Source organism: Aquarana catesbeiana, linkage group LG12, assembly GCF_042186555.1.
Source record: "Aquarana catesbeiana isolate 2022-GZ linkage group LG12, ASM4218655v1, whole genome shotgun sequence".
Classification (NCBI taxonomy): Eukaryota; Metazoa; Chordata; class Amphibia; order Anura; family Ranidae; genus Aquarana; species Aquarana catesbeiana.
In genome coordinates, this window is record NC_133335.1 from 26,812,524 (window position 1) to 26,837,127 (window position 24,604).

At 44.2% G+C, this 24,604-nt stretch overlaps 1 protein-coding gene across 1 annotated transcript in view; it reads right to left on the bottom strand.

The window, feature by feature from the left end:
• Positions 1-24,128, bottom strand: part of SLC17A9 (solute carrier family 17 member 9) — a 36,625-nt gene extending 12,497 nt beyond the window's left edge. The window contains exons 1-6 of the mRNA XM_073607472.1: positions 23,813-24,128; positions 12,062-12,259; positions 9,214-9,353; positions 7,124-7,223; positions 4,734-4,855; positions 3,397-3,490 (exon numbers count right to left, since the gene is read on the bottom strand). Coding sequence (XP_073463573.1) covers positions 3,397-3,490; positions 4,734-4,855; positions 7,124-7,223; positions 9,214-9,353; positions 12,062-12,259; positions 23,813-23,943 — 785 coding nt within the window. The 5' untranslated portion in view covers positions 23,944-24,128. The remainder of the gene's footprint in view (positions 1-3,396; positions 3,491-4,733; positions 4,856-7,123; positions 7,224-9,213; positions 9,354-12,061; positions 12,260-23,812) is intronic.
• Between the last annotated feature and the right edge of the window lie 476 nt (positions 24,129-24,604).

Consider the following 24,604-nt stretch of genomic DNA (forward strand, 5'->3'; position numbering starts at 1 on the left):
CTCTCTCAATCGCTCTCTCTCTCAATCAATCGCGCTCTCTCAATCAATCGCGCTCTCTCAATCAATCGCGCTCTCTCTCTCTCTCTATTTGGGAGTGAGTGATTGAGAGAGAGAGAGAGAGAGAGAGAGCGCGCGATTGATTGAGAGAGAGCGATTGATTTGATAGAGAGAGAGAGATTGATTGATTGAGAGAAAGAGATTGATTGAGAGTCTCAATCAATCACTCTCTCTCTCAATCAATCGCTCTCTCTCTCTCAATCAATCGCTCTCTCTCAATCAATCGCTCTCAATCTCTCAATCGCTCTCTCTCAATCGCTCTCAATCTCTCAATCAATCGCGCTCTCTCTCTCAATCAATCGCGCTCTCTCAATCAATCACTCTCTCTCTCCTAAAAAAAATTACATTGCGAGAATCGTGAAAGAATTGTGATCTTTTTATTCCAAGTAAAAAAATTGTGATTCTCACTTTGGCCAGAATCGTGCAGCTCTAGATTACACAATGACATTTTCATTAACAGCTAAATACGACCTCCGGCCTCCCCTTCAGTCTTGCACAGTTGTACCGGCTTCCTCTCCTGGACTAAAATGATTTACTCTGATTTCACCGCACACTGTGAGCTTCTCACAATGTGCATTAGAAGCTGCAGCAAGTCCTATAGAGCCTGCTTCATTTGATGGCTGGAGAACAACCGGTATCATCTAGCCCTTTCCTACTGGATTTCAGTTCTTTTAACCATGGAGGCTTAGCATCACGTGTGTGCGGTCTGCACGCAAATACAGCCTGCCCAGGAACACCCACTTTTCCAGACCGACGCCCACTCATCAAGGAATTTTGATATTTGCTTAAAGTGTTACTAAACCCACAACAATAAAATCAGTCTGTACATGCAGTAAAGCATGCTTGTTTTACTCACCGTGGAACCTAAGGGATTAATGCATTGTGTAAAAATGCTGTGTGATCCTGTCTTCTCTGATCCTCCCTTTTCCACTGTCCCCAATCCATCTGCTGATAGAACAGAGCCTCGGGGGGCACTCTGCACATGCTCAGTTTGGTGTGTATTGCTAGAGAGTTTTTCTTTGGAGGGTGCATGTGATCAGCACAGGGCCAATCAGCACTGTCCAGAAAGAGGGTCAGGGGTCCTGCAGCCTCATAGGACAGTCAGAGGAGAATGAAAACTCCTCCTACAAGCTCTAACCAGACACTGATAGAAGCCACAAGACTGCTCTAACTTCTGATGAGAAAAGGTATTTAGCCGTTTATATTTACTAAAATAATTGCATTTCCATGTTCTGTGTACTGTGGGAGACCTGATATAGTGAATGCAGGGTCCTGGGTTTAGTAACACCAACTTCTCCCAAGAACCAGCCCACTGCTTACATCAGGACTGAGGGTTCTTGAGAGGAGTACTGAGGCAGGGAGCTGTGATGTTTTCAGGAAGCAGCACCCTGCCGGCCCCTCCCACCAGCCCCAATCTGCCTGCATTGCATAGAGAAGCACAGAGATCCAGTGATGAGGTCACTGGGCCTAAAAATGCATGCATCATTTTAGCGTAATGCAAGGCAATGCAGCATAGAGGCATGAACACCACCCAACTGCTGACATTGCTGTTATGTCCCTTGACGTTGCATTATGGTTGTGCTGGACAATGCTGCCCAATGCATCCCAATAGCTTTGGTGTGAACCGGCCCTTACTCCACCGGACCCCCATGAGCTAGGCTCTCTCATAGGAATAAATGCACAGAGAGAAGAGGACCCAGCAGGGACATTTTCATTGCAATGGCTGTGCTATGCTGGCCAGGTCTGCACTTCCAAGATCATTGCAATGGGTTTGGAGGGTAAGTGTTTTTACCAGGCAGCACTAAGAGGGGTAGGTCATTGCTTAGTAGACAAATGTACGAAGGTAACGTTGTCCTCCAATTTATCAATGCAAATCTCAACAAGCTCTGTCAACATGCCTTATAGCTCTCTATTGGTCGATGAGCCTGCCCCTATGGTGGACTTTAAAGGCACACCAAGTTAAAATTGGAGTATGGAGAGTATTATAGCACAAAAATTATTTATTCATAGTTAAACATAGTAGCTAAAATATGCACATAAATATAGAATGTGTAAACAGTTCACAACATTGTCACCATATTCTGAAAAGACACATATGAGACCCTCTTGCACCCAATGCGTTTCGGAGTACAGTTTTCTCCTTCTTCAGGAGGTGAAGAGGAAACTATATGGTTTTTTGGTGACAGGGTAGATTTTAACATAAAATAGAATCTCTCCTTCCTCCTTGGTTGAGTGTCATCAGCAATGCTCAGGACTATATATATATATATATATATATATATATATATAGATAGATAGATAGATAGATAGATAGAGAGAGAGTTTTCTCTTCAATATACACCCCTGACGAAGGAGAAAACTGTACTCCGAAACGTGTTGGGTGCAAGAGGATCTCTTTTCAGAATGTGTCTTTTCAGAATATGGTGACAATGTTATGAACTGTTTACACATTCTATATTCATGTGCATATTTTACCTACTATGTTTAACTATGAATAATTTTTGTAATATAATACTCTCCAATTTTAACTTAGCGTGCCTTTAAAGTCCACCATAGGGGATTTTCTTTTGCTTCTAATACTGGATGTGGCACCATAATTGCATAGCATTACCGTTCTATTCTCTTCTTCTGTTTTTTTTTTTTTTTTTTCAGTAAGGGATACATTTCGGAGGGCCAGCCTGGTTTGTCCTTTGTGTGGGACTCTGCCCATGTTTCCCCTCGTGCCACCATTGGACCCATCTATTTGCGCTGGTGCATTTACTCACCCCTTTGGGCCCCACAGGCTGACAGCTGCAACATTTAAACTGCTTTTAAACGTCAAATTCTGGACAGAAAATCCACTCTAGTACTACACAGTTCATACGGTCAGTGTCTAAACACACTAAAACACAAAGTACGATGTGATCACACATGTACCAATTAGCTTGTGTTTAATCAATATTATGTATCTAATATGTGTGTATTTTGTTTAAATTGCAGACGGTTGTAGGTTCTGCGATTGACATCGTATACACCCCTGATGAAGCATTTTCGAAACGCGTTGGGTCTTTTTTGTTGTGCTCACCTCCAACATAACAGATCTTTGCGATTTACTAGCTGTCTTTTTTTTTTGTAATGCTATTATATGATTAGTCCTGTCCAGTATTCATTCATATTTTGTGATATGTATAGTGTATATATGTGCTCATTATTTTAAACCTATGTTTCTTAATAAAAATGTATATACTTTTTACACTACTCTCATACCTCATTGCGCTATTTATCCCTTTCCAAATATCCCACCTAGAGGAAATTTTATTTTTTGAATGTCTTCTTCTATACACACACACACACACGTACCAGACGGGAGCTTTCTTTAAGAGGAGTCTCCAGGGCATGTTGGTCTTGGCCGATGTAGCAAAGCCTCTTCCTAGGTCAGAAAACATTCTCTGTTCTGTGGAAAGAAAAAAAAAAACACGTTTAATTATATGGGAGTAGCAGACTCATAATGCACCTGTTCACCTTCATCTTTTTACTTTTTGGTGTATTCATAAAAACATTTGCAGAGCCGATCATCCTGTATGTTCTTATTCATAAGAATAGAGTGAGTCGGGCACATTCTGCATTATGGCCACTAGATGGAGCTGATGAACATATGAAAAAAGTACTAACTACTGGAGGGTTTCTCAGCCAGGGTTCCATGGAGCCCTAGGTTTCCTCCAGAGGTTGCTAGAGGTTCCTTGAGCAATGAACAAGTTCTGCCTCTCAGATAAGTTCCCACTGACCCCAATGATCTTTTTAGCTATCTATAAGGGAGTAACTCTTCCCAATGACCACAAGTGTAAGGAGCATTCTTCCCACTGACCATCATACTAATGTATCATGAGTTGAAGATACAGGAATTTTTAGCAAGGGTTCTCTGAGACCGGAAAGTTATTTCAAAGGGTTCCTCTGTTTTAAAAAGGTTGAAGGAGGCTGAACTACTGTATGTCTATAAGCTCCATCTATTGGCTATACGGTGGTATTTTCCTGATCCACGCTATTCTTAGGAATGAAAAGCAACCGAGCTGGAGAAAAAAAAAAAAAAATAGATTAATATTTTTTTTTTTGGAGGCATTCACACAGAATTAATCTACATGCAGGATTATTAGCTCTGCAAATTTATTATGAATAAGTCCGTTTGTGTTTCACAAACATAAATCCAAGTTTCAGTGGTGCCAACGCTATTCACAATACAGAAGTGGCATTTTTAGGGTCCTCATGCCATCCATTTACAAGGCAACGTCTAAAATCTTTTACATCTAGCAGCTGCCTTCAAGGTACAGACCCAGCCCTGTACAGCTTCCACACCATCCAGCATCTTATTATTCCTGATTTAATCATTCCTGATTCCTGCAGTTTCAAAGACTGGCCAGCAGCCACTATCGATATGAACACCATTGAACATCGCTGATCAGTCTGAAGCTGTCCCAGGGTTAAATCCGGGCATGACCAGAATAACTCAGAAAAAGGTTGTGGCCAGAGATATGGTTACATGGCCTTATTAATGACCATCCAGACTCCAGGTTTCTTTTGATCATGCCAAGCCAAAAAGGAAAGATTACCCTTGATTGGCTGAAATTTGCAGCAGATTTTCCCTCTGCTTTAGTCGTACCCCCTCCTCTAGGGTATCTCAGATGTACAGAAGGGAGACTTACTTTGCATGTAGGTGCCTAGGCAGTAGCTCCAGACTAGGGCAAGGAATCCAGCAAAATAAAAGACGTAATCCCAGCCGTACCAATCCTGAAGAAGAGAACCAGCTCCTCCAATCAGCAGTGTCCTGCAACATTGAGACAGAGTGTGAATGCAGCAATACACGCACCAATCACGGCTTATTTTTGCCTTCCCTGGTTGGCTTCCCCCATTTTAGTTGTAGTGCAACCTCATTTTGTGCCTCTCTATGCAATGCAGCCAGATCATGGCTGGTGGGAGGGGCCAGCAAAGTGCTGTGCATAACTTCCTGAAAACATTGCAGCACCCAGCCTCAGTACTCCTCTTAAAGGATAAGTTCATCTTTGGGAACATGTTACATGTTCCACCCGTTTTAACATGTTCCCAATGCTGCAGCCGCTGTGAGATCCCCGCCCCCCCCCAATGACAGCAACATGGGGAGAAGTTCCCCATACTAGCTGTCACTTTTTGAAATCAACGTGGCCTGCGCAGGGTTCTGCCCACACAGGCACATCATTCATACACAGAGCTCTACAAGCAACTACAAGTCCCAACAGCCTTTGCAGATGTCGGCTTGTAGTTCTCAATGAACTACCATGGAGCGGTGAGCACTGTGATAGTTCATCGATTCTTCCTGTTAGATTGTATCTGCCTGCCTGTATGGTATTTACAGGCACACAGATACCCCGACAGATCTGGAGGAGACCTGCATGGCACCAAAAATAAACAAACACACTTTTTTTTTTACCTGCAAATGTACATTTATTTTTTTCTAAAAAAGTTCATTTATACTTTAATAGCCCTCAGCCCTGAAGCAAGCAGTGGGCGGGCTCTTGGGAGGAGTTCCTTAATAGGTGGATGTCGGTGGAGTGGGTGCACCTAATGCTAGGCAGACTGCATTTGCACCAGAGGATCAGAAGAGAAAGGCCAGCACCAGAGGATCAGAAGAGAAAGGCCAGCACCAGAGGATCAGAAGAGAAAGGCCAGCACCAGAGGATCAGAAGAGAAAGGCCAGCACCAGAGGATCAGAAGAGAAAGGCCAGCACCAGAGGATCAGAAGAGAAAGGCCAGCACCAGAGGATCAGAAGAGAAAGGCCAGCACCAGAGGATCAGAAGAGAAAGGCCAGCACCAGAGGATCAGAAGAGAAAGGCCAGCACCAGAGGATCAGAAGAGAAAGGCCAGCACCAGAGGATCAGAAGAGAAAGGCCAGCATTAGAGGATCAGAAGAGAAAGGCCAGCATTAGAGGATCAAAAGAGAAAGGCCAGCATTAGAGGATCAGAAGAGAAAGGCCAGCATTAGAGGGTCAAAAGAGAAAGGCCAGCACCAGAGGATCAGAAGAGAAAGGCCAGCACCAGAGGATCAGAAGAGAAAGGCCAGCACCAGAGGATCAGAAGAGAAAGGCCAGCACCAGAGGATCAGAAGAGAAAGGCCAGCACCAGAGGATCAGAAGAGAAAGGCCAGCACCAGAGGATCAGAAGAGAAAGGCCAGCACCAGAGGATCAGAAGAGAAAGGCCAGCACCAGAGGATCAGAAGAGAAAGGCCAGCACCAGAGGATCAGAAGAGAAAGGCCAGCACTAGAGGATCAGAAGAGAAAGGCCAGCACTAGAGGATCAGAAGAGAAAGGCCAGCACTAGAGGATCAGAAGAGAAAGGCCAGCACTAGAGGATCAGAAGAGAAAGGCCAGCACTAGAGGTTCAGAAGAGCAAGGCCAGCACTAGGATCAGAAGAGAAAGGCCAGCACTAGGATCAGAAGAGAAAGGCCAGCACTAGGATCAGAAGAGAACGGCCAGCACTAGGATCAGAAGAGAACGGCCAGCACTAGGATCAGAAGAGAAAGGCCAGCACTAGGATCAGAAGAGAAAGGCCAGCACTAGGATCAGAAGAGAAAGGCCAGCACTAGGATCAGAAGAGAAAGGCCAGCACTAGGATCAGAAGAGAAAAACCAGCACTAGATATTAGATGAGAAAGACCAGCACTAGATATAGATGAGAAAGACCAGCACTAGATATAGATGAGAAAGACCAGCACTAGATATAGATGAGAAAGACCAGCACTAGATATAGATGAGAAAGACCAGCACTAGATATAGATGAGAAAGACCAGCACTAGATATAGATGAGAAAGACCAGCACTAGATATAGATGAGAAAGACCAGCACTAGATATAGATGAGAAAGACCAGCACTAGATATAGATGAGAAAGACCAGCACTGGATTTAGAAGAGAAAGACCAGCATTAGATTTTCGATGAGAAAAAACAGCACTAGTCCTCTAAAAAACCACGAGTAAAAGAATGAGCCATGGAGGGAAACCCCAGAGGGAATCGTAGATGAGATGTAACATTTGAGAAGACAGATTTCAAAAGTCCAGTTTACCCGCACTGGGAGCCACAGCCAACAAAGCTACAGAAGAATCCACGTTCTTTGTCACGGACTCGCACAGCGAACACGCTGCTTAAAGACGGAAAGTGAACTCCTAGAAGATAAATACAAAGAATTATTGTTACATAGTATTTAGGTCAATATTATACAAAGGAGCGCAGTGCAATATCAGGGCTCAATAAAACATTTCAAACGTAACAAAAAAGTCCATATAAATCCAAAATTGAAGCTAAAACACAGAAGGTGGACTAACAGTCCCAGTAAGCAAAGAATCCCTGTGAGAAATGTTCTTTGCTTACTGGGACTGTTGGTCCACCTTCTGTGTTTTAGCTTAATTTTTGGATTTATAAGGACTTTTTTATTACGTTTGAAATGTTTTTTAGAGCCCCGATATTGTGCTGCATTCCTTTGTATAATATTGACTTTTGGATTATGTGAAAAATCTTTTAGTGTCCAGCTGCATTTTATTTCTGTCCATTTTCTCTTTGCGCTGAATGTATTTTATTTAATACATAAAGAGAGGTGATACAGATCCTTCAAGTTCAATCACTATGTGTGTACTTTTTATAGGTCTCAAAAACAATTAGTGTAAGGGGATAAAGAAAGGCAGTCGGTGGTCGGAGAGATCCCTATAGACTTATATAGGGCTACCGACTAATTCAGCTATAAAAGGGGTCACTCTACTTTGCACAGTCGGCTGTCTGTAATCACATGGACATGGATGAAACATGGGATGTTGTGTAAGGCTTGGTCAAACTTGTATAAGCTTCGGGCGGCTTGTGATCTGTCCCCCCCCCCCCCAAGGACTACATGAGTGCAGTGCATTAGTGAACTAGCCAATCCCCAGACAACGTCCGATAGTGACGAAACGTGTAGGGTGGAGCCTGCGACGGTGACATCATCATGTTTTTTTCTCTCAAGAGTTTGATGGGCAAATGGAATAGGAAGTGAATGGAAGCCCGAGGAGACGCCGCGGACCTCATTAAGGAGACACACTGCTGTATTGCCTCTGAACATCTTATATCCTGTAAGTGCAACCCACTTATTATATTAAATTCAATTTTATGAAGTACTCTACAATGGAAGAACTTTCTTTTATATTTTCTGAGTGGCATCGTCCTAACCGTGGTTCCAGACATCTTTAAGGGTCTTGGGGAGACAGATTTCCCTGTGCTGGGTGAGACTACTTTTTAGTAGTCAGGGATAGCTGGTAAGCAGGCTACTTACTCACTTGGGTGTGGAGTTGGATGCACATTCTTTGGAGGACGTTTCACGATTTTAATCTTTTGCAATTGCCACTGACATCTCATATGGATGGATATTAGTTTTATTTTTTGTTTTACTGGGACTCTGCTTTAGTTTTTCCTTTTACATATTTTTTCACTTGAAAATTTGTCATGATGTTATTTTTATTAGCGCTGCACTCACCTTGTTTATACATTAGTGAAATCAGTCTGTAAAAACAATTTGTCACTCTGCGAATTAGGGGGAGGAAAACTAAACGCATTTTTTAATGGTGGGGGGGGGCCTGTCACTTTGTCTTCAGTGGGATTCTATTTAGGGCTCCTAGCACTTGAGACATTGATTGAAACAGGATTGTGGAACAGATGCCTACCTAAGTCCTGGTCTGCAGCCCTATTACTTCTTTGCACTGTGCAGACAGACTGAACGTAAACAAAGCAATGTTTACACTAAACCAGACTTGTGATGACAAATCAGAGGGGCAGAAAAGAAAGGAGTAAGTGATGAGGAAAGTGGTAAGGAGATGCATGGCATTAGCGTCTACTGGTGATAAATGGGCACCTGGAGATGGCTCATTCACACCAGAAAGTCAAATTTGATTCAAGATGCAGGTCAGTGCCCTAAAGAGGCCGAGAGTGCCACCCCCAACACATCACACAGGTCTACCAAATACAATGGAATTTCCTTGGTCCATGCATTTTGCTACCTCTAGACATGACAAGGCATCTGGTGGGATCATGACTGATGGGGGTTACTACAATGTAACAAAAGATGGGGAGCAGATGGAAGGACCCCCTTTACCATCATCCCTGCCCCAAAAATCCTGTGTGCCAATGTCTCACCTTGTAACAGTCCCATTAGGAAGCGCAGAAAACTGACCAGGTAGAGGGACGCTGTAGTGGCACGAGCGGCCAGAGGGGTAACAACGGTGATGAGCCCCCATAGCAGAGCGGACACCAGGAGGACTCTTTCCCCGCCGACTCTAGAGATGGGAGACAGAATGTTATCAGCAGGAAGAGGACCGGCTACACAATCCCCCCACAACTAAGAACTGGGTGAAGAAGAAAACCCCTATTGGGGGATGTATGGGACTTTATGGGTGCTACTCATATACTCATCAACAACAATTGTAATTAAAAAAGTTATTTTATTTTTACACATCACAAAGAAGAAAAAAAAAGTATAACAGTGATACATTTCTTCCATACAACAATTCCACACTTTATGTTCTACATGTTTCGCCTTACGGCTTCCTCAGGAGCATGCGTGGATATTCTTCTTATCTAGTAGATAAATATACACAGATTATAGATACATAATATGTATCTATAATCTGTATATATTTAACTACTAGATAAGAATATCCACGCATGTTCCTGAGGAAGCCACAAGGCGAAACATGTAGAACATTAAGTGTAAAATTTTTGTATGGAAGAAAAGTATCACTGTATACTTTTTTTCTTTGTGAATGTGTAAAAATAAAATAACTTTTTTAATTACAATTGTTGTTGAGTATATGAGTAGCACCCAGAAAGTCCCATACATCCCCCAATAGGGTTTTTCTCCTTCTTTCTATTACAAGGGGAGGTTGGTGCTGATTAACCAAATTTGGAAATTGATCACTTTAAACTCTCTATTTTAAGAACTGGGTGAAGGTTACCCAGCAACCATCCATCCTCTCCCTTTCATGTGTCTAGGGTAGAAAATTCGAACTGGTTACAAAGTTAAACACACAATTTGCCATGCAGATGTCGTAGGCTTTCACACAGGTGCATGAATTATCCCTGTATCGTTTGTAACATGGTTATCTCTTATGATCAGCAGCGCCATCTACTGGTCATAATACAGCATTTTTACAAAATACCCGACAATACCACATTATGGCCACTAGATGGAGGAAATACCGTATATACTCGAGTATAAGTTGAGTTTTTCAGCACATTTTTTTGTGTTGAAAGTGCCCCCCTCGACTTATACTCGAGTCAAGCACTTTTCTGCAGCAAAAAAATTCATTTTCCGAACCGACTTTGGGGCCCCGTATCTCAGGGCCACTTTGTGTTAGAAACCCCAAATTTGGTGTGCAAACTCAGTGGTACCACAACATATCCAAAGCTGGGGTCCCTAGCACTAAGTGGCCCCGAGATACCGGGCCCCAAAATCAGTTCGGAAAATGTCATTCTCTGCTGCAGAAAAGTGCTTGATATTTTCTGAACCGAATTTCGGGCCACGTATCTCAAGGTAACTAGGTGCTAGGAACCCCAAATTTGGTGTGCAAACCCAGTGGAACTGGTACCATAACTTATCCAAAGCTGGGGTTCCTAGGACCAAGTGGCCCCGAGATACGTGGCCCCAAAGCCGGTTCGGAAAATGTCATTCTCTGCTGCAGAAAAGTGCTTGACATTTTCTGAACCGATATTTGGGGCCCTGTATCTTGGAGACACTTGGTGCTAGAAACCCCAGCTTTGGATATTTTATGGTGCTAGTTCCGCTGAGTTGCACACCAAATTTGGGGTTCTTAGCACTAAGTGGTCCCAAGATACGGGGCCCCAAATTCAGTCAACAGTGTCCATCTGCAGCAATGTCATTTCGGGACCATTTGGGTTCAGAGACCCCAAATTTTGGCTGCAGCTAGGGGGCATCTAGGAACCCTTAACTACCAGGTTTGAAGTTCGGGGGACCTATGGCTGCAAATGGGCACAGTGAGGCTGCAAATGGGCATTGCTGACCCTCTTTTCCACTTACAGTAGCTGTGCATTTCTCACCCTCGTCTTATACTCGGGTCAATAAGTTTTTCCCATTTTTTTGTGGTAAATTAGGGCCTCGACTTATACTCGGAACGACTTATATTCGAGTATATACGGTAATCATATTACAAACAATACAGCGATCATTCGTTGTCCCAGTACAGATCTTTAAGACGTTTATTATACATATACCCCATACAGCTCCCTTCCAGACATTTTCACATATGACATATTTAAATTTGGCACCACATTAAAAAAAATTTTTTAAGAAAATAAAAAATATTATATGTATTTTCCCCCATCTATCACATGCAGCCAATGTATACAGTGCATGCAGTAGTGATCTGAAAAGGTAAGAAAAGCAGCTTTCTATAGCAGGGAGATCAGATTATACACACTGCAGACTGATTTGTATAGTAGAGACACGGCACTTTTTAACATTCTAGCGGGTTGGTGCCTTCATCGGTATAGGCAGTGAAAAAAAATCTCAGCATGCTTTACAAATATGTGTTTTTAGATTGTAAGCTCTCATGTGCAGGGCCATTCCAAATCCTCCTGTATTGAATTGTATTGTAAGTGTCCTTACTCCTTTTATATTGTAAAGTGTTGTGCATACTATTGGCACTCTATATGTATAATAATAATACCAATATATTAATAATAGAAGAAGAAATTATGAATAATAGTACTAAATAATAATAATAATAATAATAATAATAAATATAATGTGTGTGTCATCATAAATCTAATCCATACTTATTTGTACAATAATTTTTTTTAAACAAATAATAAAAGATTTAAGATATCAGTTCATAAATGAGGGAAAGCATTTTCCCAATCATGGTGTGATAATTCTGCAAGCTTTAGTAATGAAAACTAAACCTGGCCACAAGGGCGCCCCCTACAGTGCTAAGTTTGTTTCAGGGTTCCACCCCCAGCTACTCACTTGTCGCTCAGGTGACCTCCGGCGATCTGAGTCAGGCAGTAGCCCCAGAAGAAGCTGCTCAGAGCCACTCCGGTCTGCTTCTTGTTCCATCCAAACTGCTCGCTCATCGACACCGCGCAGATGGGCAAACTGGAGCGAGCGCAGTACAGGAAGCACGTCCCCGCCAGGAGGGTGAACATCCAGATCCGAGCCTCCCACCTGCCAACATAGAACCAACCATTTCTTTCAATATCCCAAATGACACATCACATCCAAATTTACAATGTATAAAATATAGCTCACAGAACACCGATCGATTTTTGTACAATCCATCGTTTCCACGTTGTCTTTATGGTCTGCCATAGTGGCCACTCAGATTTTTTTTTTTCTTTTCCCCTTTTGTGTGCGGCCATTTCTCAGCAAGACATAGCTGAGCAGGTCTGAAACACAGGGCTGCTGATAAGGCAGTACAGCCAGCCCTCCTGTACTGGGCCCAGGCCCCATCAGTTCAAAAGGGGGGCCTGGGCACCTGCTGAGCAGAAGCGATGACTGCACTGCCCTTCCTTTATTGCCAACTTTTGTGGCCCCCCCCCTGCGGCTCTGCCGCCTTCTCCCCTTTCTCCCCTTGGTATCTGCGTCCCCACTCCCCTGCTGTCCAAGCCCCCCTGTGTGCCCCCCTCCTCCCCAGCAGGGCTGCTGGCTTCCCTACTCTCCTCTGCCACCAGCAGCTGTTGAGGGCACACAGGGGGATGTTTCTGGATGGAGGGGGGGGGGGGGGCGGCATAAAATATAGGTCTTGTTGATCAGCCTCTTCTTTCCCTGAATGAACACAGTGAGCGATTGGTACAGATCACTCACTGTGTTCATTCATCACTGATGCATAGTAAATTGTGTTTACTATGCTTCCGTTTGTCAATGAACAGGAAGCCTCGGAGCACTTCCCATTCATTTACTGTTCAGTGCAGCTGAGGCTGCAGAGAAAGGGACTGGGGAATCTCTGTCCTCAGTCCCTTTCTCTGCCTCAAATGTGTGCCATCAGGGGTCTGTTTAGATACCTGATATTTTGAGAGAAAAAAAAAAGAAGGAAGGAAGAAAGAAGAAAGTAAGAAAGAAGAATTAAAGAAGAAAAGAAAAAAGAAGAAGAAAAGAAGAAGAAAAGAAGAAAAGAAGAAGAAAAGAAGAAAGAAGAAGAAAAGAAAAAAGAGGAAGAAGGGGGGCTCCCGTCAGGTACGGGTCAGGAGGGGGCGCAGGCACGTGCGCCTGAAAACCTGAAATCAGCCAGCGACATACATGTACGCTGCTGTGCCTGCAGCTGCCACCTGCTCACAATAAATGTGCTGTGAGCGGGTGGCAAATGGTCAAACTGGGCTATTTATTCCTGGGTGGGGGGATAATGGGAAGGTGTGCCTAATTATGTGGCTACTGTGATTGGCTGTCACAGTGGTTCCATGATAGGAATCCAGTCTACCCACCTCCATATTATTAAAAGAGACTGGGAGCTGTCCTGGACAGCTCAGTCACTATGCTGGGAGCACAGAAACCTTTGTTGCTCATAGACACACGTGTGGCATGTGGGTGGTAAATTGGGCGGACATTACATGGGCAACACCCAGTCAAATCTTTTTTATCTTAGTTTTTGATGGAGTGGAAAAGATTAGAACCACTGTCAGGTATTTCCTGCTTTCCGGGGCTCCCTAAGAGAGATTTACCCTCACTTCCTGTCCTGGTGACAACGGTGAGAAAATCTGCAACGGCACCCCATCGCAGCCAAAACCAGCATAGGTACATGACGATAGATCAGGGAAGTGCCTATCGTATTATGGAATGGGGGACCTGGTGAACATTGGTAGGTAGTCACTGTTTTATATTTGAGGAAGTCTTATAATTAGAACAGAAAATGCAACATATTAGAATGACTATTCAGCAGTTTTTTAAGCATGACCGCTTTCATTTCCTTTTTCCATTTTTTTTTTTGGAGGGCTTAAAGCAGGGGTGTCAAGCTCAATTTCATTGCGGGCCATATCAGCATTATGGTTGTCCTCAAAGGGCGGGTTTTACAGTATAGGACTTTCTCAGAGAATAGTTGCAGAAACTCAACCAGCATAACAACACCCCCCCCCGAACCTCATCGAAAGATGGGTGTGGCCAAACTGCACTAACAGTGGGAGGATCTTAAAGGGGCAATAAATAACAGGAGTGCATGTGTAAAGTTCAGGGGTGCACTACGCACAAGGTGAAGAGTTCAGGGGTGCGCTATGTGCAGAGTTCAGGGGTGCGCTATGTGCAGAGTTCAGGGGTGCGCTATGTGCAGAGTTCAGGGGTGCGCTATGTGCAGAGTTCAGGGGTGCGCTATGTGCAGAGTTCAGGGGTGCGCTATGTGCAGAGTTCAGGGGTGCGCTATGTGCAGAGTTCAGGGGTGCGCTATGTGCAGAGTTCAGGGGTGCGCTATGTGCAGAGTTCAGGGGTGCGCTATGTGCAGAGTTCAGGGGTGCGCTTTGTGCAGAGTTCAGGGGTGCGCTTTGTGCAGAGTTCAGGGGTGCGCTGCGCACAGAGTTCAGGGGTGCGCTGCGCACAGAGTTCAGGATTTAGGGGTGCGCTGTGCACAGTGTGCAACTCCAATTGGAGTGCTGCCATCTTCCAGCTGCAAAACTGGGTGCGAGGGCCACATGACTAGGCCTGGTCGGCCGGATTCGGCCTGTGGGCCTTTTGTTTGACATATGTGCTCTAAGGACTCATTTACACTTGCTGTTGGAAGGCAAGGTGGTCTACCGAAGGGGTCCCTCGGACAACCCTGAGGACAGGCGGCAGCTGTTCCAACCAGAAAAACACACAAACACCATATTAACAGCTTTATATGAGGAGCATGGCCACCTAGGCCCAGAGAGGACTTTCAAATTAGTCAGAGACCACTTCTATTGACCTTGTAGTTAAAAGGCTACTGTCATTCTTGCTGAAGAAGGTGTATTCAGCGAACGACTCTACCAACCAAAACTGCACTCATGGGCCTGTTTAAAAAAGTCAAGAACCAATGAAATTGGAGTGCATTGTTTTCCTGCGTCTGCAGCCTGACTCGCGTGGGCAAGGAGATGTCATAGTAGTAACTGACCACTTTACCTGGTGCGCCCAGGCATTGCAAACCAAGGACCAACAAGCCTCACCTGTGGAACTCAAGTTCTATGTCCACTGTGGCCTGCCTCAAGCCATCGTATCCATTCCAATCAAGGAAGAGACTTCATGAGTAAGCTCATCAAAAAAGATTGTTAGATTTGCTAAGGTATTCAGAAATGCAGAAGAACCAGCTATCATCCTCTAGGGGACACCCAGCAGGAACGATTCAACCACACCTTTCTAGAGATGCTTGGGACTTTCTCAGCCAAAAAGAAAAGAGCATTAGAACAGGCACATTGCAGCTGTAGTCCACGCTTAGAATTGCACTGAAAATGACGTTACAGGCCATTTACTCTACCAGCTGATGTTCGGGAGGGAAGACTGACTACCTGTCAATCTGGCCTTTGGCACTTCTTTAGATCAGATGTCAATAACGTCACTGAGGACCTGTAAATTACTTAAAGAATTGTTTTTTTTTAAAAAGCGTATGGAAAAGCTCTGGGGGCCTCCAATGCCCGAGGTCAACAGAATAAAATGAAATATGACCTCAAAGTAGGAATAGAAGATTTGCAGCCTGGGGCCAAAGTATTGCTAAAAAATCTGAGTGCCCCAAGGAAATACAGGAGCTCACAACACTTTAAAGTTTGCAAACAGCTGCCCGGACTGCCTGCCTCAGATCCACCTAGAATGGAAAATGGACCCATTAAAGATATATCACTGGAATAATCTCTTGCCCATAGCGGAAGCAGTTTGGATATCCTCACAGACAGATGCTAGACCTACTATGACAATTGCTTGCAGACTTCGTCCATTACCCTTGGTCTCAAGACACGGTTCAAAGCACAGATGAAGAGGACAGTGAGGAAAAAGATTAGCATCAACTAGCTGTGACCTTTTTCACCTAAAGAAACTAGTACATCTACTTTAGTCAAAGAATTCGACCCGGTGATCCCCAGATCTGAGACGCCAGAACTCACTCTTCAAAGTCCGTCAATAGAAGCCCGAGAAGACCTTGTAGTGTCATCCACAGCAGAAGATGTCGGGACTGATTGGTATCACATGGAGATTGCAATGGAAATAGATGAGGCCGAACCTACTGCATCGCAGGAACCACAAACCAAGCAAGCCAATCGACCCCCATAGAGACTGATATAGGGAGTAAGTTCAGAAGTCAACTACAGGACACAGCAGATTTCCCAGGTGGGCCATTTCTGCAATAATGGCCAATAAACAAGATAACCTAACACCCCCTGACAACTGGTAGGAGGTTCCCTAGTTGATCTCAGGTGTCAATGAGAACTATCTAGCCCTGTGTACATTTTAACTGATGTTTCTTAAGTTATTTACTCCAGTTAAAGCGGTTGTATACCACTGGACTTTTTTTTTTTTTTTTTTTTTATTCCTGCAAGGTAAAGTCATAATGTGCTAGTATACATCGGCTACAACAACAGATGCTGGGCTACAACAGCATGGAGAAGGAGACATTGCTCTTCATTTGCCTCTCTCCCTCTATTGCGATATTAAAAAGGAGAAGTCCAGCCTGAGCTTGTTTAGCTGGGCTTCTCCTATGGGTCACAGAAGTGAAATTCGTTTTGCACTCCTGTGACCCGTTTTTAGCAGAGAGCCGTCTGAAGTCCGCTCTCCACCGAAGTCCCCAAGATCAGTCCAGGCACGGCGCCTTCCCGACTTAGGAAGTCTGGATCTGCCAGCTGCCTGAACTGATGGCAGTCTCAGCCTCTCAGTGAGCCGCTGAGAGGCTGAGACAGTCGCTCCCCGCCCCTCCACAGCTCATCGCTCCAATGAGCGAGGAGGGAGAAGAGCAGGAGAGCTGCTGACCGTCAGGCAGCAGCTCTCCGCTCGGGGAGCAGTGAGAACCGAGCCATTGGCGGTGTTCGGTGGCTCAGTTTTCAGTGAAGAGTCGGCAGGGGGACAGATGCAGCATCCACCTAGGGAAGTATGGATCTTAAAAAAGAAAAAAAAAAAAAAAAAAACCACAACACACATACTTCTCTTTTAATGTAATGCTGCACCATCCCACTGACATCTGGAGCTCCAAGAACACTGAGAGTTGTAATTTGAGACAGTAGCCATATAATGGCTACACTACAATGATTATACTACAGGTCTCAATATGCATTGTGTAGTAGGAGTGGAGAGAGAATTTTTATTAAACTGCCTGGGTAAGTTCTTCCTCTCAGCATGGAGGGAGTTAGAGGAAGAGCACCTCTGTCTCGATATTCGCCTGGCAGCTGGAGACCATACCAGTGGAGACCTGAGACTGGGAGTGATGACACCCAGGGCCAGCGAAAGACTGGAACGTCCACTCACCCTTTTCTTCCCACCGCTTATCAGCAGAGGCTTTCATGGAGAGACCAAGACTCAGCATCCTGGGCACTAATGAGGAGGTTATTCACCCATTGCGGATGCTGCTAGTGGGGACTGAGCCACTGAGTGCAGGATACCGCGTGTACGAGACTGTACCTACACTGAATTATACCGAACCTTTACTGCTTGTGAACCACATCTACCTTGCACCTGTGCCGAGACTATACTGTACCTATACTGTGCCCATATCACATGCAGGTTAACTTAAGTGCAAAGACGCTCTTAAAAGGGCACCAACAATAGCCGGCCATCTAAAAGAACTGCTCCTCTCATAAGAATTATTCTGCAAGACCCCTTTGTTCCCCTGCCCACTCTACCACCATTGTCCTTTTCTTTTGAATACGGCTAACCCAGTCGGTGTAGGACCAGCATAGCCGCCATAAATACACTCTGGCAGTATATAGAGCTGCACGATTAATCGTCAAGAATCGTTATCGCAATTCTTTCCCCGTTGCGAACTTGATAAAAGTGTTTCACAATTCTAGCCTCTTGCTATGCAAAGAATTGTCTCTGCTCTTCTGAAGCCACAGCCTTCAAAAGAAAGGAAGAAAAAAATCTGGGCAGTCTGCCAAGAAGCACAACATTCTTTATTAGTTGAACTATGTCTAAACATTGTAACAATTTGTCAGAGGAATAGACTTCCTGTGTAAGTGAGGAAAGTTTAACCACTTAAACACTAAACCTTAGAACCCCCCAACATTATATATATATATATATATATATATATATATATATATATATATATATATATATATATATATATATATATATATATTTTTTTTTTAGTAGAGACCCTAGAGAATAACGTAATAACATAATAAAATTACTTTAATTAAAAAAAAAAAAAAACACACAACAACTAACCAGTAAAATTAGCCCAATTTTTTTTTTGGATAATGTGAAAGAGTTTACGTCACGAGAATCGTGATCTTTTTATTCTAAACAAACAAAAAAAAAAAAATCGCGATTCTCATTTTGGCCAGAATCGTGCAGCTCTAGCAGTATAGTACCATAATTTTCTAGATTAAACTTTAAACTTTACAACTGCTCACTGCTGCACTTGAAGTGGCCTTGCTACAGTTTATGCTGATCTGGACGGCAAATGTCTTCTTATGCCTACTCCCTACTGTTAAAGCCCTTTGTATGCTAAATGTAATTGTTAATGAAATTGTTACATAGTTAGCCGGTTAAAAAAAAGACAAGTCCATACAGTTCAACAGACAAATCCGCAATCCGTTTTATCCTTGCCTAGTCACCAACCATATTGGGTGACAATATATTAAGTTTGTCTTTACTACCTGGTTTGATGCCCATTTTCTTTGATATAGCACTACCATTGGGTACTAAGTATTACTTTCAGTGATTTCCTGTGATATTGTATGCATGTATGATCAACCTGGTGTGTCAGAGGGGCTAAGGTTCTTGAGAACAGAGGACCCATCCTATCCAGTGGCTCCTACGGGGGATTTTACATGAACATCCAACGGGCGGCACAGTGGTGTAGTGGGTAGCACTCTCACCTAGCAGTAAGAAGGGTCGCTGGTTCGAATCCCAACCATGACACTATCTGCCTGGAGTTTGCATGTTCTCCTGTGCCTGCGTGGGTTTCCTCCGGGTACTTCGGTTTCCTCCCACACTACAAAGACATGCTGGTAAGTTAACTGGATCCTGTCTAAATTGTCCCTAGTATGTATGAAATGTGAGTTAGGGACCTTAGAATGTAAGCTCCTTAAAGGGTAGGGACTGATGTGAATGTACAATATATATGTAAAGCGCTGCATAAATTGACGGCGCTAAATAAGTACCTGAAATAAATAAAATAATAAATAAAATAAAACATAAATAAGACTACAGATCCCCTTCTATGAGCCCTCCTGCAGGTTTGTAGAGGTTAGCTGTCACAGCCATTCACTTTAACAACCCCCATTTTATGTAATTCGTCTTCTTTATGGCAACACGTAAAGTAGTGCTGTTGTAACACAAATCTGGGTAAAATATGTAAGACATTTACTAAACAATTCATAAAAACACAAGTAAATATTTAGGGCAAATCCAGTTTGGTTTCCAAATAAAGTGGATCTACAAATCTAGCAGGTGATTAATGTTATGTTGGTGCTTGTGGTTTCACACTGGGACTTCCACCCAAGCAACACAGTTCTTAGCACACCCTGATAAAAATGCTTAGACTTGTAAAATCTACTTCTCTTGAGCCAGTCAGTGTTGACAGGGCCACCCATGGAATTAATTTGGACTGAATTTGGGCTGATTCAGGGGGGGGCCTTGGACAACCCCAACGACAGATGGCAGAAAAACACAGAGACCTTATTAACAGCTGTACATTATAAGCATGGCCACCTAGGCCCGGGACTTTCAAGCTTGTCAGAGACCACTTCTATTGACCTCATAGTGAAGGCCTACAGTCACTCTTGCCTAAAGGTGTGATCAGTGAAAGACTTTACCAATCAAAGCTTCACCCATGAGCCTTCTCCAAAGTCAAGGCCAATGGAATTGGTGTGCATCGTTTTCCTGTGTCTGGAGCCTGACTCAAGCGGCCAAAGAAATGCCCTTGTAGTAACTGACTACTTTACCCGGTAAGCCCAGGCATTTCCTACCAAAGACTAACAATCCTCAACTGTAGCCAAATTTCTTGTGGGAAAAGTTCTATGTCCATTCCGGCCTGCCTCAAGCCATTGCATGAATTATGATCAAGGAAAAGCCTTTGAGAGTAAGCTCATCAAAAGACCGTTAGATCTGATAGGTATTCAGAACACAAGAAAAAACACCTATCATCCTCAAGGGGACACCCAGCTGGAACAATTCAACCGCAGCCTTCAGACATCGTTGGGACTCTCGAACAAAAAGAAACAGCATTAGTACGGGCACATTGCAGCTGTAGTACATGCTTAGAATCGTACTGAAAAGACCTCGTCCATTAACCCAGTCTTAAGACACTGTTCCAAGCACAGATGGAGAACAGTGAGGAAGAAGAGATTAGGATCAACTGGCTGTGGCCTTTTTTACCAAAAAAAAAAAAAAATGGTGTCTGGTTTAACCAAAGAAACTGACCCGGTAAAACCCAGATCTGAGATGCCAGACCGCTCTCTTCAAAGTCCGCCACTAGAGGCCCCAAAGGACCAAAGGTGTCATCCACAGCAGAAGATGTCAAGACGGATCAGTATCACATGCAGATAGCAATGGAAATGGATGAGGCCAAACCTACTGCATCGCAGGAACCAATAATGAAGCAAGCCATTCGGCCCCCCACACAGACTGATATATCATACCTTGGGAGAAAGCTCAGAAGAAGTTATCTGCATGATGCAGCGGATTAATGATAAGCCAGCCCTCCTTACCACAAATTTGGTAGAGGGCAACCTGTACCCACATATTGACACACCCAGGTGGGCAGCTTCTGCATTAATGGACGATAAACAAGATAACCTTGCACCCCCTGGCAACTAGTGGGAGGTTCCCTAGTTGATCTCAGGTAACAATGAGAATTATCGAGGCCTGTGTAAATTTCTTTTAAAGCGGAGTTCTGCCTGGGGAAAAAAAATAATTAAAAGTCAGCAGCTACAAATACTGCAGCTGCCGACTTTTAATATAAGGACACTTATCTGTCCCTCGGCTCCGGGTGCAGGTACCGACATCCTTACTAAGAGAAACAGGAAGTGGGGGGAGGGGGCGGACATTGCGTAGTTGATCTATGCCTGGAAGTGGGAGCAGATACCTTGATTTGACAGGTATCTTCTCCCCCCTGAAAGGTGCCAAATGTGGAGGGGGGGCAATCCAATCAGCGGAAGTTCTATTTCTGGGTGGAACTCGGTTTTAAAGCGGAGTTCCACACAAAAATGGAACTTCCGCTTTTTGGAACCCTCCCCCCCTCCGGTGTCACATTTGGCACCTTTCAGGGGGGAGGGTGGTGCAGATACCTGTCTAAGACAGGTATTTGCACCCACTTCCGGCATAGACTCCCATGGGAGTCTATGCCTCTTCCCGTCCCGACCGCGCTGTCTGCTGGGAACACACAGCTCCCAGGAGAGAGCGGGGACCACTAGGAATGCGCAGCGCGACTCGCGCATGCGCAGTAGGGAACCGGGAAGTGAAGCGGCAACGCTTCACTTCCTGATTCCCTCACCTAGGATGGCGGCGGCAGCTGCCGAGAACCGAGCGGGTTCTCGGCGTCCCCTGCCGACATCGCTGGACCCTGGGACAGGTAAGTGGCCATGTATTAAAAGTCAGCAGCTGCAGTATTTGTAGCTGCTGGCTTTTAATATTTTTTTTTTTTGGTGGTGTGGGTGAACCCCCGCTTTAAGTTATTTACTCCAGTTAAGCTAATGTTATAGACACTATGTGCTTAAAGTGGAAGTTTAGCCAAAAACTAACTCTAAACCTACTGTACACTGTGCCACATTCTAAGCCTAATCTATCTAGTCCTGTAAAGAAAAAAAAATAATAATTTGCTATTCTTACCAGTCCGCAGCCTCTAACCACCTCCTGGTACCATGCTCGCAGCCTCTAACCACCTCCTGGTACCATGTCTCTGATGTAAAGGGCAACGCTGCAGACCCTGATGTAAGTGGGAACTCTGATTTAAAGGGGAATGCAGTGGACTCGGATATAAAGTGGTCTCTGGTCACCAGAGCCCCACTTACATCATGGTCTGCAGCATTCCCCTTTACATCATAGTTCCCCTTTCACTGTAAGGGGGAATCCTGCAGACTCTAATGTAAGGGGGAACTCTGTCCCCTCTGCTACCATTCTCCTCTTTATTGGACAGTGCATACCCAGTCGGTCTAGGACTAGCATTGCTGCTATAAATGCACTCTGGCAGTATAGTTCCAGAGCTCAATAGATTAAACTTTACTACTTTTCACTGCTGCATTTGAGGTGGCCCTACTACTGTTTATGCTGATCTGGATGGCAAATGTCATCTTAAGCTTAGTCCCTACTGTTACGCACTTTGTATGCTAAATTGTATTGTTACTATTGTTAATTACATAATTAGTCAGTTGGAAAAAAAAAAAAAGACAAGTTCATCCAGTTCAACGGAAAAATCCACAATCCATTTTATGCTTGCCTAGTTATCAACCATATTATTAGGTGACAACATATTAAGTTTGCCTTTACTACCAGGTTTGGTGTTGTTTGATATAGCACTACTATTGGGTACCAAGTATTACTACCAGTAATTTCCTGTGATATTGTATGTTCGTACACTTAGCCTGCTGTGTCAGAGGGGCTGAGGTTCTTGGGAAGGTTGAGGTAAAGAACAGAGGACCCATCCTATCCAGCGGCTCCTAGAGGGATAGCGCTACACACTTTTACATGACCATCCAATAAAACAAGGAGAAGACTACAGATCACCTTTTATGAGCCCTCCTGCAAGTTTGTAGATGTGAGCTGTCACAGCTATTCACTTTACCAATCCTCTTTTATGTAAACAGGTAAATCTGGTTATAAATGTTTTAAAACATTTACTAAAATGAATAAAAACACAAGTAAATATTTGGGGCAAATCCAGTTTGGCCTCTAAATAAAGTGGATCTGCAAATCTAACAGGTAATAAATGTTACATTTGTGCTTGTGGTTTCACACTTGGACTCCAGCAACACAAGTCTCAGCACACCCTGAGAAACATGCTGAGATTAGTAGTTCCATCCCAGCAACACAAGTCCCAGCAAACCCTGAAAAAACAAGCTGAGACTTGTAGTTCCACTCCAGCAATACAAGTCTCGGCAGACCTTGAGCAACATGATGAGACTTTTTCTTCTACCCCAGCAACACAAGCCTCAGCACACCCTGAGATACATGCTGGGACTTGAAGTTCCACCCCACCAACACAAGTCTCAGAAGACCCTGAGATACATGGTGGGACTTTCAGTTCCACCCCACACATCTCAGCAAACATGCTAGGGCTTGTAGTTCCCCCCCAGCAACACAAGTCTCAGCAGACCCTGAGATACATGCTAGGACTTGTAGTTCCACCCCATCAACACAAGTCTCAGCAAACCCTGAGATACATGCTGGGACTTGTAGTTCCACCCCATCAACACAAGTCTCAGCAAACCCTGAGATACATGCTGGGACTTGCAGTTCCACCCCACCAACACAAGTCTCAGCAAACCCTGAGAAGCATGCTGGCACTTGTGGTTCCACCCCACCAATACAAGTCTCAGCAGACCCTGAGAAGCATACTGGCACTTGTGGTTCCACCCTCGATTAGCAGAAGTCCCACGCACCCCATGCCCATGTCTAGCCTGCATCAGATCCACTTACTCTGACCAGTGCTGGTCCCCACTGTGCTTCTTGGCTCGATCTCCATGCTGGGGGCTCTGCAACTCATCCTTCTGTATCAGGAGGTCCACGTCACTCTTATTGTAAACATGTTTGCCCCCTTTGGTGGCCATCCAGAAGGACAAGGAGGGGTTTACCCCACACTAGCCCAGAGAAGCATTTTCATAGCAACCCCCCCACAGATGATCACTGAGTCCACCAACTTCAAGTTCTTCTGCTTGACTGAAGCTGCAACTCTGAGAGTTTCCTCTAACCCCCAAGCAAGGTGGGGGGAGGGGTTGGCTTTTTACATCACAGATAAACTTTTTTTTTTATTTCCACGTGTCAGCTGTAGAAGGGTTTCCTGTTCCTGGTGTACAGGCTATGCAGGAAGAAGCTGGAGGGACTTAACTGGGTTGAAATGCCAACAGTTCCTCAGGCAGCAGTCATCTAATAGGTGACACCCTTTCCTATTGCACAGACCTAATTAAAATGTATTTATATACTCAATAGTCACTGTATTCAATCTATGGTCCATTTTCTGCATGCATACTAAGACAGCATGATCTAAGTAACCTACAAATGTATCTTTGGAATGTGGAAAGACACATACACTAGTTCATGCAAACTCCAAGCAGATAGTGTCCTGAATGGGATTCAGACCAATAAACCATAGGCCGTAAGGCAGGAGCCTTACAAATGTTCTGCCTGTAAACCCAAACCATTATTGACCCAAATCTTTCCGCCCTTATTATGGACCAAAGTCTTTCTGTTCTTCTTATGGACCAAGGTATT